This window comes from Melanostigma gelatinosum, assembly GCF_949748355.1.
Source record: "Melanostigma gelatinosum genome assembly, chromosome: 9".
Lineage (NCBI taxonomy): Eukaryota > Metazoa > Chordata > Actinopteri > Perciformes > Zoarcidae > Melanostigma > Melanostigma gelatinosum.
Window position 1 is genome coordinate 6,620,509 of NC_136642.1, and position 14,671 is coordinate 6,635,179.

The 14,671-nt window shown below is 41.2% G+C and overlaps 1 protein-coding gene and 1 long non-coding RNA gene across 3 annotated transcripts; one reads left to right on the top strand and one right to left on the bottom strand.

Annotated features, from left to right (window-relative positions):
- Nucleotides 1-4,195: 4,195 nt before the first annotated feature.
- LOC306781706 lies at nt 4,196-7,543 on the bottom strand. 2 transcript variants are annotated; one of them, XR_013772229.1, is made up of 6 exons: nt 7,260-7,543; nt 6,164-6,208; nt 5,857-6,073; nt 5,559-5,713; nt 5,339-5,424; nt 4,196-5,158 (listed from the first exon to the last, which is right to left on the bottom strand). It is a non-coding gene; the product is annotated as an uncharacterized lncRNA (long non-coding RNA). The 2 variants fall into 2 exon arrangements; XR_013772228.1 differs by lacking the exon at nt 6,164-6,208.
- An 840-nt stretch (nt 7,544-8,383) lies between these two features.
- Nucleotides 8,384-13,969, top strand: LOC306782237 (uncharacterized protein). The gene is made up of 6 exons (XM_079275503.1): nt 8,384-8,643; nt 9,120-9,179; nt 9,717-10,082; nt 11,504-11,743; nt 13,225-13,324; nt 13,606-13,969. The coding sequence occupies exons 2-6, from the start codon at nt 9,128-9,130 to the stop codon at nt 13,664-13,666; spliced, it is 819 nt and encodes a 272-aa protein (XP_079131629.1). The 5' UTR covers nt 8,384-8,643; nt 9,120-9,127; the 3' UTR covers nt 13,667-13,969.
- Nucleotides 13,970-14,671: the final 702 nt, after the last annotated feature.

The window sequence follows — 14,671 nt, forward strand, 5'->3', positions numbered from 1 at the left end:
TATCTTTGCAAACTTACAATGCAGTGCACTTAAAAAAAAAAAAAAGGTAAGGCTGGCATCATTCTATAATTTCGTTATTGCCAACAATTCCCATTAAAGAAACAAAACCAGCAATGTGTCACTCTGTTTCTCCATGCTTCCGTTTGTAGCGCCAACCCGCTTTGTTCTTACTGAAGTTGCAAGCCTCTAAAAAAACGCTCAAATACATTTCTTCGGGGGTAATTTCCAACAGCTGGGCACTGTGGTTTAAACAAACAGGAATAAATGGTGCATCTGTTTAATTTCATCTGCAGAGTAACATTAGGTGCTCGTGTGTTATTTACAGCAGAATGACGGAACATGACAGATTGAGTCACAATCAGTGGCTCGCGCGTGTTTTTTAAATGTTTTTGGACATGGCTAAAGATATATCAGGCTGTAGACACACGGACATCACATGTTCGTATGTTTTTGGTCGTCTTTATGGGATTTGGTGGAAATAATGAAAACATAGATCATCACCAGCTTCATTCTTTAAATTGACCATGTTGTGCGAATGACAAGACCACTCTTCAAATCTATGTGGCCTATTACACTGATTAAACAAATATTTTGAAGCAGTAAAAGTTAATGTAATTTTGCTGATTTTCGTTGTTTTGTCACAAAGTTATTTGCAAACTCTGCGATTGGTGTCATTAGAAACAGTCTGACCCGGACTAAATAATCGTATTACACGCTAAGTCATATGAACCAATAGCAAAGTATCGGTGTTGGACGTTGGCCCATTGTTCATGCATGAGCAACAACTACGTATCATTACGGTCTGTAATCAGGAACTGCAGCACTGCCCATCCCTAACTACAAAATGCCATACAAATATAGAAACAATGACCTGCTATACTCACTCTGAATCATCACAACACTTCAGATCTACCAGCTTGGGAGGAGGCCCTGAAGGCATCACGTCACTCAGCAGTCAGTGCACAAACGGGAATGCAGCCGCGCAGGTTTGCGAGCGGTTAAGACGAGCTTTGTGTTTGAAATGAAATTGTTTTTTTAAAGCGTGCTTGGAATTCCACATCGTCCCCTCCCGGCCTGTTTCTGTTTTTTCCCCCACAGACAACCGATACTCTCCTTTTGAGACTTTTGTGAGCTTGTTTTGGAGCACAAGGAGAGGAAAAAAACCTGTCAGTGAAAGTTGTTTTTACCTGCCAGCGACAGACTGAGAAGCAGCAAAGGTTGTCTCATGTCTTCAGTCAGGCCGGTCTGCGGAGAGATGAGGCTCTTTTAATATGCAAAATAACTTTTGTTTGATATGTTAAGCAGTTCCGTTTGCCTGTACAGATACTTACTCTACTATATGCTGTTAAATGTCGATGATACAAACAAAAATTACACAATTATACAAACGCTGACAAAAACAAACATCAAAACAGTATCTCCTGAGCTGCGATAAGAGGAGTTATCTGTAGGAAACTTACCAAAGTGATTTCCCCCTGCACTCATGTTCATTTTTGTGCTGAAATAATAATCTGTGTGAGTTTGTGCTCCCGAATTTATGAAGTCTACTTCCTGTTTCTCCACCATTACCTGCAAAGACGCACCTGTTCTCTTAAAGGGCCCGCAGCCTGCGATAGCGCTGCAGCAGAACCACCAGTGGTGGGAAGTGCTCATGTAGCAATGTACATTTGTGAGGTACGCTAAAGGAAATATTGTACGTTTTATTCCACTTGATCTATTTTAGAGCTGAAGTTGCAGACTTCATTTCAAGTTCATTGACAGACTTTGAAATGTAACACTTTAAAACATATGATGAACTTAACAAAATGCAATACATTTTAGAATAAACAGGAAACAACCTCCAGGTTATGAAAAGTGAAGCCAATGCGGAAGTGCCATTAACTTGCAGTCTTTCTAATAGCCAGCAGGGGCGGCGACTCTGGTTGCAAAAAGCAGTCTGGTTGTATAGAAGTCTATGAGAAGACGACTTCTCACTCGATTTATTACCTCAGTAAACATTGTGAAAATTTGTTTTTGGTCGCAATCGCCATAGTTTCATGTCTTCTTCATCACAGCATGATGTTCATATTGTGAAATGATAATAATAAACGATAAATCAGGGTGTGCTTTAGGTTTAGGGCATGGCTACCTTGTAATTGACAGGTCGCTACCAGAGTAGAGTCTGTTTTTGTCTTCCAACTTTAACCCTTTCACTGTTTTTCAGTTCGTGACAGTTGATTGTGACAATTTAAAAATCGTCTAAAAATGTCTTATCAGCGTTCTGTTGCGTTTAGCTCCACCCCCTCGTGTCACTTCTGGTTGAAAAGACACAAGATGGCATTGTCCAAAGTGCAGGAATCAAGGCTTCAAAACCGACCACATTGATGACAATAAAAAAGAGTGCCACACTGATAGCAGTTATGCAAAGACCATATCACTTTTCAGAGAATACAACTATTTTATTTCATATAAAGTGGTGATTTTCCTTTTGACTTGCAAGTCACTTGAATGTCATTTGTATTTGCTGTGGTTACTATGAAGCGGCATATGAAATGATATGGGGTAATGCTATTTTTATGAATTCAATTCATTGCTCCATTTACTGCCTTGTGCAATGGATTAATGATTAATGGTGATGAGGTTTGCTGAAGAAAAAGAGGCTAATGCTGAGGGCAAAGTGTTGATATATTTCAGCTGATGTATTAGTGCCACCCACTGGTTAATTTCAGCAAACAGCACGCCTGTCAACAAAGAGCTCAGTGTGAGGCACAGCTGTGATTCCCATGATTATTCATAAACCCTCTGCAAATACAAATGTATTTATAATCAGTTTTGAATCACTCCTTGCATCTGTGCCCCAGGATGCGTTTCATGAAGAGAGAAAGTGCAAGATTATATTTCACTGCTCTAGTTGTGTAAAAGAGGCATCGCTGACAAAACCATCTCATCCCAAAGTCTATTTAGAAGCTGTTCTGGAGCTTTCAATCATATTACATAATCCTGTTTGACAGATGTTTTTATTTCTCAGAGTTTGTGAAACCAGCTGAGGTATAAATTCACATTTATAAAAGAATATGAGCATAATTTCAATGTGACTCCACTAAATCAGCATCTCATTTATGAAGCAGACTTTGTATTTAAGGGTTTTTCGTCTGAACAATCCCAAAGGAAGAAACATAAAAATCATCGGGATTCCCACTTTACAGGCTCGAAGGTGTTAACCGCAGCTTGGGGGGCCTGATCGTTTTGGCCCAAAAGAGACGGGTCTATGAAGCAGTTTAGCCAATTGCTGATTCAAGATATAAATGAGTGACATACAATTTAGCCAATCAGCGCCCTCAAATAGATTCAGCTTGGGGCCAGAACGATCAGGCCCCCCTCGCTGCGCGTTCTCGTCAGGAGAAGTCTCTACAGGCGCCCGCGCCAGCGCGAGCACTCCTCCAAGACCCGTTTGAGAGGAGAACTTTGCCGGAGATTCTGCAGCCAAAGAGCTGATATCAGATCAGCCTGACCTCACAATCAGACAGCAGACTTGCGGGAAAGGGAAGCAGTACATGCGGAGCTTCTGTACTACACTCAAAAAAATAATTCATTGGATGAACTCAATTAAATTGTGGGCAGGTTTTCCACCGAGGAAATATAGTTAAACCTAACTTAAACTAAAAACATCCATGCAATATAATTAAATTGAGTTAGTCCGACTCAATTTTATCAAATACAACCTAAATAAAAAAATACCATTCATGAAATGAAATTGATTTGTGTTAGTCCAACTCAATATAGTACAATTCATTGGAAATGAATTAATCAGGTAAAAAACTTTTTTTTATTTGACCCCCAATTAAGACACATGAGACAAAACCTAGTTCAAGTGTTTTTTATTGAAAATGCTTAAATACATTAAATATGGTACAAATCTGATCATCCATGATTCTAGAGCCTGCATTTCATTTTTTAAATATTTGTTTTTTTTTACAAAAACACTGATCAGAAAAGGATAGCAAAAACATTCCAAAATGATCTATACAGTGCATCTTTCATCGTTTTTAAATATTAAAACAGTAGTCTTGTAACAGCTCCACAACTGGTGACAAATAAATACCAAGCTATCCCAAATCCCTTGGCGCCACAAACAAAGACGCCATGAGGGTGGAGGCTATGCACTGCTCTCCAAACAGGGAATATCATTGCACTGCAGTGTAGTTACTCACCAGAAACTATCATTTCCAAAAAGCACAAAACTTCCTGCAATCGATATGTACAACCACTATTGCAAGTGCTAAATTCCCACTACTTTGGTTTGTCAAGAGCAATACAGCTGTTTTCTTTCCTACCAGTAGAGATGGTAGTACAAAAGGACTCCTTTACACTGAAGAATAGCCGATGATGTGTTATCATGTGCAGAAACAGGCAACTTGGACCACTTTTGGGCTACAACAGTAAAATCACAAAACATCCACAAACTAAAACTTATAGATTATAAATAACAAGGATACTCATAGTCAATGGAAGTTACAGCGTATTGAACCGTGTTAGGGTCCATTTCAACTCGAGTAGAGAGTCATTCAATCAGACAACGAGGAAAATGGACGTGCAAGTTGACGTTCAAGCGTAATCACACTCGAGTTGGGATGTGGAGGTGAATTGGGCAAAACTTTCTGCGGGTAAACACTTAACCAAGCTTGCAGTGACATGTAAAAGTTCCGTAATTTACAGTCTCTGGCTTGCCTCTGTGCAGCTTAGTCAATTTTTTCAAAATGTCAGAACCAGGAAAACATCCATGAGGTCATGGATTGTCGTTGACTGGGCGGAAGATGAAAGTAGAAAACATCCAAAAGATCTGACAAGGTTCTTTGGCTTTGTCACTTGGTGTTCACCTCTTGTGCAAACATCTTGATTTTCAGCTCCTGTATCTTAGAATTCAGCTTGTGCCCATCCAAATTCATTATGACCTTCTGGAGAAGCTCAAAGATGTACTTGAAGTTGTCTGGAAAGCTTAGATTAAGGGCACAAATTAGCCCAAATCATGATGAACGCCATGATGACACCGTCTACGTTGTTCAGGACTTTAATGCAGTTGATCAAGTCCCACGTCCTCTGGCTCCCAATCTCTTTGGATCATGTAAATCCTTATGACAGTGAATGCGATGTCCCTCACTGCATCCTCAGCGGCGGAAGCCTGACAACAACACAAACACAGAAAACTTGTGTTTAAACTTGTGATTAATCCACAAACATGTGTGTGTATATATATATATATATATATATATATATATATATATATATATATATATATATATATATATATATGTGGGTAACACTTTGACGCTACATGGGAAACATATTGCGATAAACTTACCAGATTGATAAAGAGTCTGGATCTTCATTGAGGTAGGCTTCTCAGATGCACTCCCTTTTGGTGTTGATGTCATCACACTAAAGGTTCTGGATAAAAGCAGAATAAAAGCAGGCCATTTACTATTCATCAAATGTTTAAAAAAAAAGCAGATATGGACAAGAAAATATTACAATAACCACCCCAATACAGTGAAACTAATATTGTATACATATGTACTAACCAAATCATTGATGGTCAGGACATCCTTGACCTTTTCTCCTTCACACCTCCTTTGCTCTTTAAGCCCTGTATCAGGGAGTCTGAGAAGAGGTCCAGCTGTGACATGAACTTTGATTGAAATGGCTTGGTGGTGATCAGCAGGAACTCTGCATTGACCTGAATAACAAACAAAATACAGCTGTTTGTTACTTGTTTATTATAATTACTATCACATTATGTGGGATTATTAGATTCAAATTGCGATTGTGAAGCCATTAATCATCAAAATGGTAAACACATAGAAACACACATTTACTTACTTAACTTTGCTGGAACAGGGAAGGGGCCTCTGCTCCACAATCTCTGGTTGAATGTGCAGTTCAGCATGTGTGATTTAGAAGCTTACTCCATGTATTAAATGTACATGGGCAATGTATGGACATGTATAGCGATAACTGCCCCTACAATGCCCATGCAACAAGAAATACCTGCTAGCTAGTTCCAAACTGCATTCTTTACACTGCCACATGCAGAGTCCTAAAGAGAATAAAGATAATTAGTACATATCAAACTGAACAAATAACAATGAGAGATCAGCTTGCATCGAGCATATAACCTATTACGTACTATCATTAGGAGGTTGCCTCAAGAAGCTTGGTAATGCTGATCAAACTGCAAAAGATGAGATGAATGTATTTGTGGAGGGAAAGGCTGTAATAATCCAAAGTTCACATAAAACAAAGTCAAGTCAAAAGTGCTTTAGAGCACTCACAGATATAATGTTACCATTTAGAATAGACTAGCAATTCACCTTTTACAGCAACACTAAAGCTACATACAACAGCAATCAAATCATGCAAGCATGTTAAATAAGATTAAGACAGTCATTTTAATAAAATATCAAACTGTTTGCCTTGAAAACTCATTCGCACTCCTGCCTGCGTTCACACAGTGTAAGGTCATAGAAATACAATGAGTAGAACGGACATCGATGTTTGTCTTGGTCGTTTTACTCGTTCAAAAGAAAATAGTGCTCAACACTGCGCATTGACCGTAGTATAACAGAAAAGTTAGCCCGCTACATCGATCAGTTCTTCACAATGACGACGGTACACGTACAAACTGCCGCTGCTCTGATCCAGTTACATCGGTTTGAATGGGAATGTCCGTTCTACGCTCGTTCTATTTCTATGGCTGCTGCGCTAAAACGCCGCTGACTTCCGTGTGTTCATGCATCAGGTGCCCGCGCGAGTGAGAGGAATTCAGCGGTTTTATGAGCTCATGATTTATTCATATTAAACATTTTTCAGTGACGAAAACGTGGCTAAACCCACTACAACTGAACGCCCACTACTAGAGAGAGTGGCCTTCTGCGGCCTGGTCTGCCTGCCGACATTATGGCGCTGGAGAGGGGGAGACCGTAGTCTGCTCGTTTAACTGCTCTCCTACTGTTTTTTAGTGCATACAGTTCATAAGGAAGCCTTCGGCGCTGCGTCCAATGACAGTACCCTGATCTCTGGTCTGCTCTATAATGCTAACCACGTTGGCTACCTAGCTTGCTAGCTAGCCTGTGTTGCCTTCGATCTTATTAAAAACGGAACAGTCGTGTGGCTAAGTTATCACGTCTGTTCCACACATTGTGGTCATTATTACAGAATGGAAGCCTTCATTGACAGCGAGGTACAGTCTAAACTACTACAACAAAATATATAAAGTTACTTACCAAAGAATGGACGGTCGGTTTGAATCTTGCTGCAGTCGGAAAGGGGGGAAAGACACTGAGAGCACGTGATCTGGTACAGGCGCAAGGGGTAGTCCCCCAACCAAACACATTTATTTTGAGTTGATACACACCATCCAACCTAAATAAATCTAATAAATGAAAGTATTCATGCATTTTATGTTAGACCCATTAAATATAAATGTGTTCATTTTTTAACTTGATATATTTAAATTAATCAAACACGATTTAAATGTGTCACCTTTAAGAAGGGCTTGAATCGTTTTTTTGAGTGTAGCTGTACACCAGACAGGTTTGGCTAGCTGGATGACGTCATGCTAATCATTTATTTAGCTTTTTAAAACAACGGGGACGGATCCAGCACGGACAGTTACGGGAGTGAGGGATGAGGAGGTAAGGAAACATGAGAACACCAGGGTAGGGAGTGAGGGATGAGGAGGTAAGGAAACATGAGAACACCAGGACACACATGAGAACTCTGTCAAGCTACATATTATGCAAAGTGAACATCTTTTCTTCTACATAGTTGTCCTCAGTCTCATCTGCTTAACTTGGTCATGGAGGCATCAACATGTAATAGAGATATTAAATTAACAGTGAAAACTCATCATAGCTTAATTTAACATCAGTATTCATAATTACACTTCATGTTTACTTCTCCTGATCTTTACCTCCTATAACAAGGTCCATAGGGACATCTCAAGAAATGAACATATTATATTATATAAGTGTTATTTACTGATTGTTTTCGTGTTGGAATACATGTTAAATATTTAACTGCCAAGTAATAATGCGTGTTTGATACTTACATTTTTTTGCATTAAATCATACTGGGATGTTTGCGGAAATTGATAGGATGGCCCTACCTAGAACATGTTCCACCAGCCGCCACTGGTTAGGACAAAGGTCAGAGGAGGCCGGGGCAGGTTGGGAATGAGGAAGGAGGGGGGGGGGGGGCTGTTACAATGGAAAGTTCACTGATTTGAAGCACAAAGGAGAAAAAATGCCATCATTGTAAAGGAAATGGGGGAGTGGGTGAGGGGAGGAAACTGCTTGAAAACAAGGTGACTCACTGACTGGACCCGACAGGCGGAGAAACAGCGGAGCAGAGAGGAGGAGACCGTCCTGCAACATTTAGCTCCGCTCCGGTTTTTGAAGTTGTTTTGCAGCAACAGCCGCAGATCTAGAAACTGTCATCTTTAAACTAGATTATATCTCACAATGTCATGGCAACTGCTCTGAAGATATTGTTTTATTTGATGCCATAAATCTACTCGCAGAGTGAATTGCGCTGCACCTTAACCTCTGAGAAAGTGAAGTGGAAGAGCTCTGGCTCGACTGTGTTGTTTGTCTCAATTTTGGAGAGGTAGGTGAATCCCACTGTGGGGCCTTTTGATGTGGATGACTTAAAGGTAAACAGCAAGGGGACATCCAGGTTATATTGAATGCATGCAGGTTCGGGTTGTGTTCCTGCGCTGCTGTCACTGCTTCCTCCCTCTGTGTGTGTGTTTGCTGTCGACGCTGTGCTTGAGGGGGCTCATTTCACTTTTGGCAATAGTCCCGCATTCTGTTCCAAGTTCTGTCTGCAATGCCAGTACTGCTGTTCTCTGGGTACCTCACAAATACATTAAGGGCAAAAGATTACCCTTAACATTTCGAATTACATTTTCTAACAGAGAGAGATATGCTGCTTTAATTGCTTTTTGCTCTCATTTTTAATTTTACATTTTCTCTGGAGGTGATGTTATTCTTGCTGCGGTGGCAACCCGTGCTGCGGAGGAAACGGTGTGCTGTCGCTGAGATCATGGACAAATTCCTCTCTCTGTTCTCTGTCTACATCAGCAGGTGTTATGGATCTACAGTATTTCCTGGGCTGGAAAGTTGCCCTGCTGCTTCTCCTGTGTAAGGCTTTTTGTTGGAACCACCGGTCGAATGATTCCTGTTTAAAAACCTGCACGAAACTACAGGAAGAAAAGAAAAAACGTATTTTCAGCATTGCGTCCTGACATTAGTGCCTGCAGCTGCATTATTTACATCTCCTTCATCCTTTGCCTATCAAGTTAAGACGTGTGATTAATACTCCTTGGGGTGAATGCACAGAAGCTTACCAGGTCCACTGCAGTCTCGGCACAGATTTTAAGATATTGATGTGGTTTGATGGATATCAAATTAGGCATGGCTGTCATGCGCCATAAATCATCGCTTGGCATTCTTTGACAGAAAGCAGCCATACATATTCATAAAGTGTATGCTGGGGACAGAGATTAAGTATTATATCATAGTTTGTTTTATTAGCTTCATATTCTGCCCAAGCAGTGAGCCAAAAGGTCAAAAAACAATGAATATGAAATACTGTGGCTCATGGTCATCTGGATAGAAATATGAACTGCATGCACCATTTTGATGCAACAACAATTTGGTCTCAATCTCTGTCCTCAGTGCCATGTGGGCTCCAGTGTATGTCGGTGCACATCCTCAACGAGGAGCCTGTGCATGTAATGCCAGACTCCAGCCTGGTTCTGAAAGCCCGGATCGAGCACGGACCCCTGGAAGAGGTCTCCGCCGTAACCTGGGAACGGGAGTCCGAAACTGGAATGGCCCCCGAAAGAGTGACGCTGGCCAGCTGCCCTGGCACAGGCCTCCAGTGCGCTGGTACGAGGCCAAATGTCCAGGTGAACGTGGAGCAGCAGGAGACGACACTTCAGATGAATGGATACAGCGGAGAGGAAAGCGGCGTGTACGCCGTGACTGTGACGGATCACAGAGGGGCCAAGACCACTGCACACTGCATCGTCAGGAACTACGGTACAGTATACTCAGCATACGAGCGTAATCATGGTCAGGTACTTGGTTAACATTACAGATATTGCTGAAACTATTAGTAGATTCACCAATTAGTCAATTGATGAAAATGAAAAACTGTTTTTATAATCGTACACCATTTTTAAAGAGCAACTTTATTACGCTTTGAATTGCTCATGGTCCAACTCTGCAGTGTCCACTCCACATAAGTTCCTCTCTCCAGTAATTCTGTCGTCTAGACCCTCTGACGTCTGGCACAACATACCCTGAAGTATGAGGCAACCTCACCTTGAATGCATTTTGTTTCAAGCTGAAAAGGAAGTGTGATGTTGCTCTTTGCTTCATACATCAAATGAAACCGACCAACATTTGAAGGTAACGGCTTCTCCAATTAGACGATTTGCAAGTTCTCTCGTTTTAACGGCCTTTGTCGACAAAGCCATCGCACCTCAAGCTCCATTTGGTATAGCGTTCAATTCTATTACATTTTCTTTTTCTATTTTGACATAAAAATTGAGGTTCATAGTTCACTTTTTGACATTTGAAACAATCCCTGTTAAATCCCTTTTGGCTTATTTGACAGTTTCTCAGACAAAATGAGTAATTGAAAGACGACAACATGGGCTTTGCATTTGTCCTCATTTTACGATATTTTGTGACTTAATTGAACCGTTGATTAATTGCAAAAATAAGCCGATAGCTGAATGAATAATGAAAATAATCATTAGTTGCAGCCCTTATTATAGATGATTGTGTCCTCCACAATCGATACGCAAGAAGAAGGTCCTATGCATAGAAAGGATCAGTGTTAGGGTTGTTAGTGGTCTCCTTATAATTGTTAGATTAATGATATGAAAGTAGAAATATTTGAAATGCTCATCAGCCGACGATGTCCCGGCCTGTATAGTGTGTTGACTCAAACAATTACCAACTGTATAATGAATGTGTTTTAATTTCACGCCAGCAGCCAGTGTTTCTTTCCCATTGTGGAAGTCTCATTTAATAATGAAACACTTGGAATTAAATTTGCCTATAGGCTTTGCTTGCTGGGTTTTCCTTTTGTGTCTGTGCTTCTAGATGAGTTTGGGTGGCATCGTATAGCTTTCTCGTTTTATGTCAAAGCTTTCATGCTTTTAACTCATCCGTCTGCTCTATCAATTCATCAGCTGCACTCCACATCTGCTCTCTCAGCTTCCAGGGCTTTCCATCATCCCTTTCTCAGACTTTATGCCGCACTCTCCGGTCTCATTATTGTCCATAAAACTGAGCCGGTTTCTCCTGACGGCATTAAACGTCTAATGATTCTTCGTCTGCAAGCCTCTTGGACAGCCATGCGTCATTATTCTTCTTTCATAACAGAGAGTTTTTTACCTCCATCCCGATCACCTCTCTTCATTCTCACCGTCTCTCTTCTGTCTTTACAGAGGCAGTGCACCACGTCTCAGTCAGCGTCAACGTGTCTCACTCCTCGCTGGTTTGTGGCGAGGCCTGGGGGACGGAGCCCCGCTTCAGCTGGTTCCACGAGAGAGTCGCCATCACCAACACTGTGGGGAGAGTCTCCAGAGATGGGACGACATTGTTTGTGACCGCGACTCCTATCTGCGGCCACTTCACCTGCACGGTCAGCAACAAGCTGGGCCACAGCTCTGCCACCTACACTGCAGGTACGAGTTGACACTACATCTGTTCTTCTACCTTACTTAAAAAGGGGACATATGAACAATTTTCTTTTTCAGTGCTTGTGCACATACATTTGATTATCGAGAGTGCCGACCAACCCACAAACTGTGAAATAAGATAACCAGGTCAGTTTTTTGTGGGCTGCCTGGATCCGAAAACTTTTTTTTAAAAGGCCGTTGAGATTTGGCTCCCCTTCCTCAGTCACATGGAGGCTTGTTAAAATATACCGCCCCCCATGTGAGTATCGTCACCCATGGCGTAAGAACTACTTATGCGAAGCCAATCAGAGCACATGGGGCTCGTTTTTGGAGGGGAGCTTAAAGACACTGCGCAAAACAGGCAGAATGAGGAAAATAAAGTTTTTTATGAGCATTTAAGCACATAAACATGTCCTATTATAAACCCAAAATATCTATGAACCTGGAAATAAGCATATGTCCCCTATAAAGCTGCACTCATCAATAGTTTTATATTAACAACGAAAAAGTGATGAAATATGCTAAGAAAGAGCTCACTGATAGTGGCAAACCTCCAACTCTTCAGTTTCCATTCCATCCCAGCACATTGTTTGGGTTTCACAGCCCACAACTTCACTATCTCTCAGCAAAGACACCATACGCCACCTGTCCAACATTGAACGACAGACACGCAAAGTATGCAGCTGATGAATATCGTGGAGCATTTAGCAGCTTAAGAGCCAAGTATTTCCCTCAGGAGTTGGTTGAGACCAAAACAGAGCTCTAAAAAAAGGAGAGTGGATCTTTACCAGGTGGCCAAAAACAACTCCAAATGAATGATAATGTCGCTCCGCGTCTGCTGGACGTGTAAATAGGAAACAGGATGCCATAGCTTTTTTTTCAGTGTGATAACTTCTCAATGTTGTGTTTACCACCTGTTGAAAGGCCCCAAAGTACCATATTGAGGTGCTTACTTTACATCGGTATTTCAGTTTTATGGTAATTCAACACCACAAAACTCCAGAATAAAACATAGTAATTTGTTTCAGCTAGATGACTGCATGAGAAGGTGGCTGTGCAAATTTGGCATATTTAAAGTCGGCCCACTGCGTTGCGTCATTCAGAAATCAGACTCCTTTATACCGTCCATCATGAGCCATGTCCTCGTTGCACTTTGTTCTGTGTATTGTATCACTGGTGGTGTTTCGGAGATAAAGGATTTTCCACAGTGCGATCAATAAATCACTAACGCCACTTCTCCTGCTCCTACCACTGTTGCTAAACAGGCGAAACAAATGCAATTCTTCCGATCTGCCAAGAGGCGTGATGATCCAAAGCCAGTCTGGGTATTTTAGGATACCTCCTGTTAGCTGTTGCTGTTCCAGTCAGTTTAGTGGCTTTACAGGCTTGTTGTAGACTACCTTTTTTTTTTGGCCTTTTAGGGCAGCCATGTCAGATGATGGGTTTTTTTCCTCCCCCTCATTGGTTGTGTTTTTCCTGGCTGACAGCACCTTGCGGGACACAGGGCAGAAAGACAACAGCAGCTGTATTGTGTCCCGTCCTCCTGCTGCTGCTGTTTGGAGGAGTGCTGGCGTTTCTGCTGTGGAGGTACAGTAATGCGCACAGACACAAATCTCATTTCAGGCTATGCTCTGATAATAAAGCCATACGCTGAGAGAAAATAACACACTGGTAGGCGCTGGTTTAAAAAAGGACTTTAGTACAAGATGAAAACAGCAAAATGCTACAGGGCTAGCATCCTAAGTGACACACGCAAGGCATGACAGGCCAGACTGTGTCTGCTGACATAACCAGTGTCTGTTTACCCGAGCCGGCGTTCGGTTTGTCACTGTTGTTTGATCTGAATGGGAAACTTTGTTTCTTTACAGGCGACACAGGCACAGTAACAGAGGAGAGCGGCTGCACGAACATTTGGATGACACCATCTAAAAAAATTTTTTTTTAAAAAGGTCCGAGATACAAAAGAGGAAGACGGCGAAATGAACTGGATTGTGAGACTGGAACTTCCTGTCCTGTGAGCAGTATGGCCTTACATTGCATTGCAACAATGTGACGAGTGAACTGCTTGCTGGCAAGTGAAAAATATCTCAAAATGGATATTCAGCTTGAAGTGCCAGCAATGTCTTTACACCGACTCCTGCTGGGCTGCACCTGACACTGTGTTTAATAAAGTAACCAGGTTTCTAAACTTGAATCAGCTGTACAATGTATTGAAATGTACCTTCTAATGATGCCTTCATAATAAAATCCCTTTACGGAATGGGACAAATCTCAGTGATTTACTAGTTACTTAAATCAACAACAAATAAATAGATTTAAAAATTGTTGGAAATGTGTTCCCAATTATCTTTTTTTCTGAACTACTATTAGATGTTGGATTTGTTTGAAGCGCTCATCTATTAAACACCCTTTCAACAAAACTGCGAAAACAGCTTTAGATAACAAATCCAATGATAGGGAGTCCATTTAGAAAAAGATAAGATGTAGGCAAGAGTAAGTATACAAAATAATGGAAATATAAAACTGAAATGTGATTATTTCTTGCTATTTGGGTAATTTTTTTTCCCAGTACTTTTTTGGCGAATCTGTAAAACACATCAAACTTAAATTCTTTAAATTGATCAGTTGTCGAATATTGAGTCTTCAACCACAGCTTGGTTCCGCTCAAAATGTTCCGACTCATTGTGGATTCAACTTCAGTGATTTGTCTTCTGGGATGTCTCGTTCATTTATGTTTAGTGAAAGAGTTCCTGGTGCTCATCCAGAAACTGCAAATTGTGTGTGAAAGATAACACTCCACATAAAGTCATCTACACTGGCAGTGTTAACTTTCACAGTGCACCCATCGCGCTACGCAAGAAATGACCTCTCTGACCTCCAGCAGTGTTATGGCTGTGCCGCGTGGCCCATGAGCAGGAAACGGGACCGGAGGTG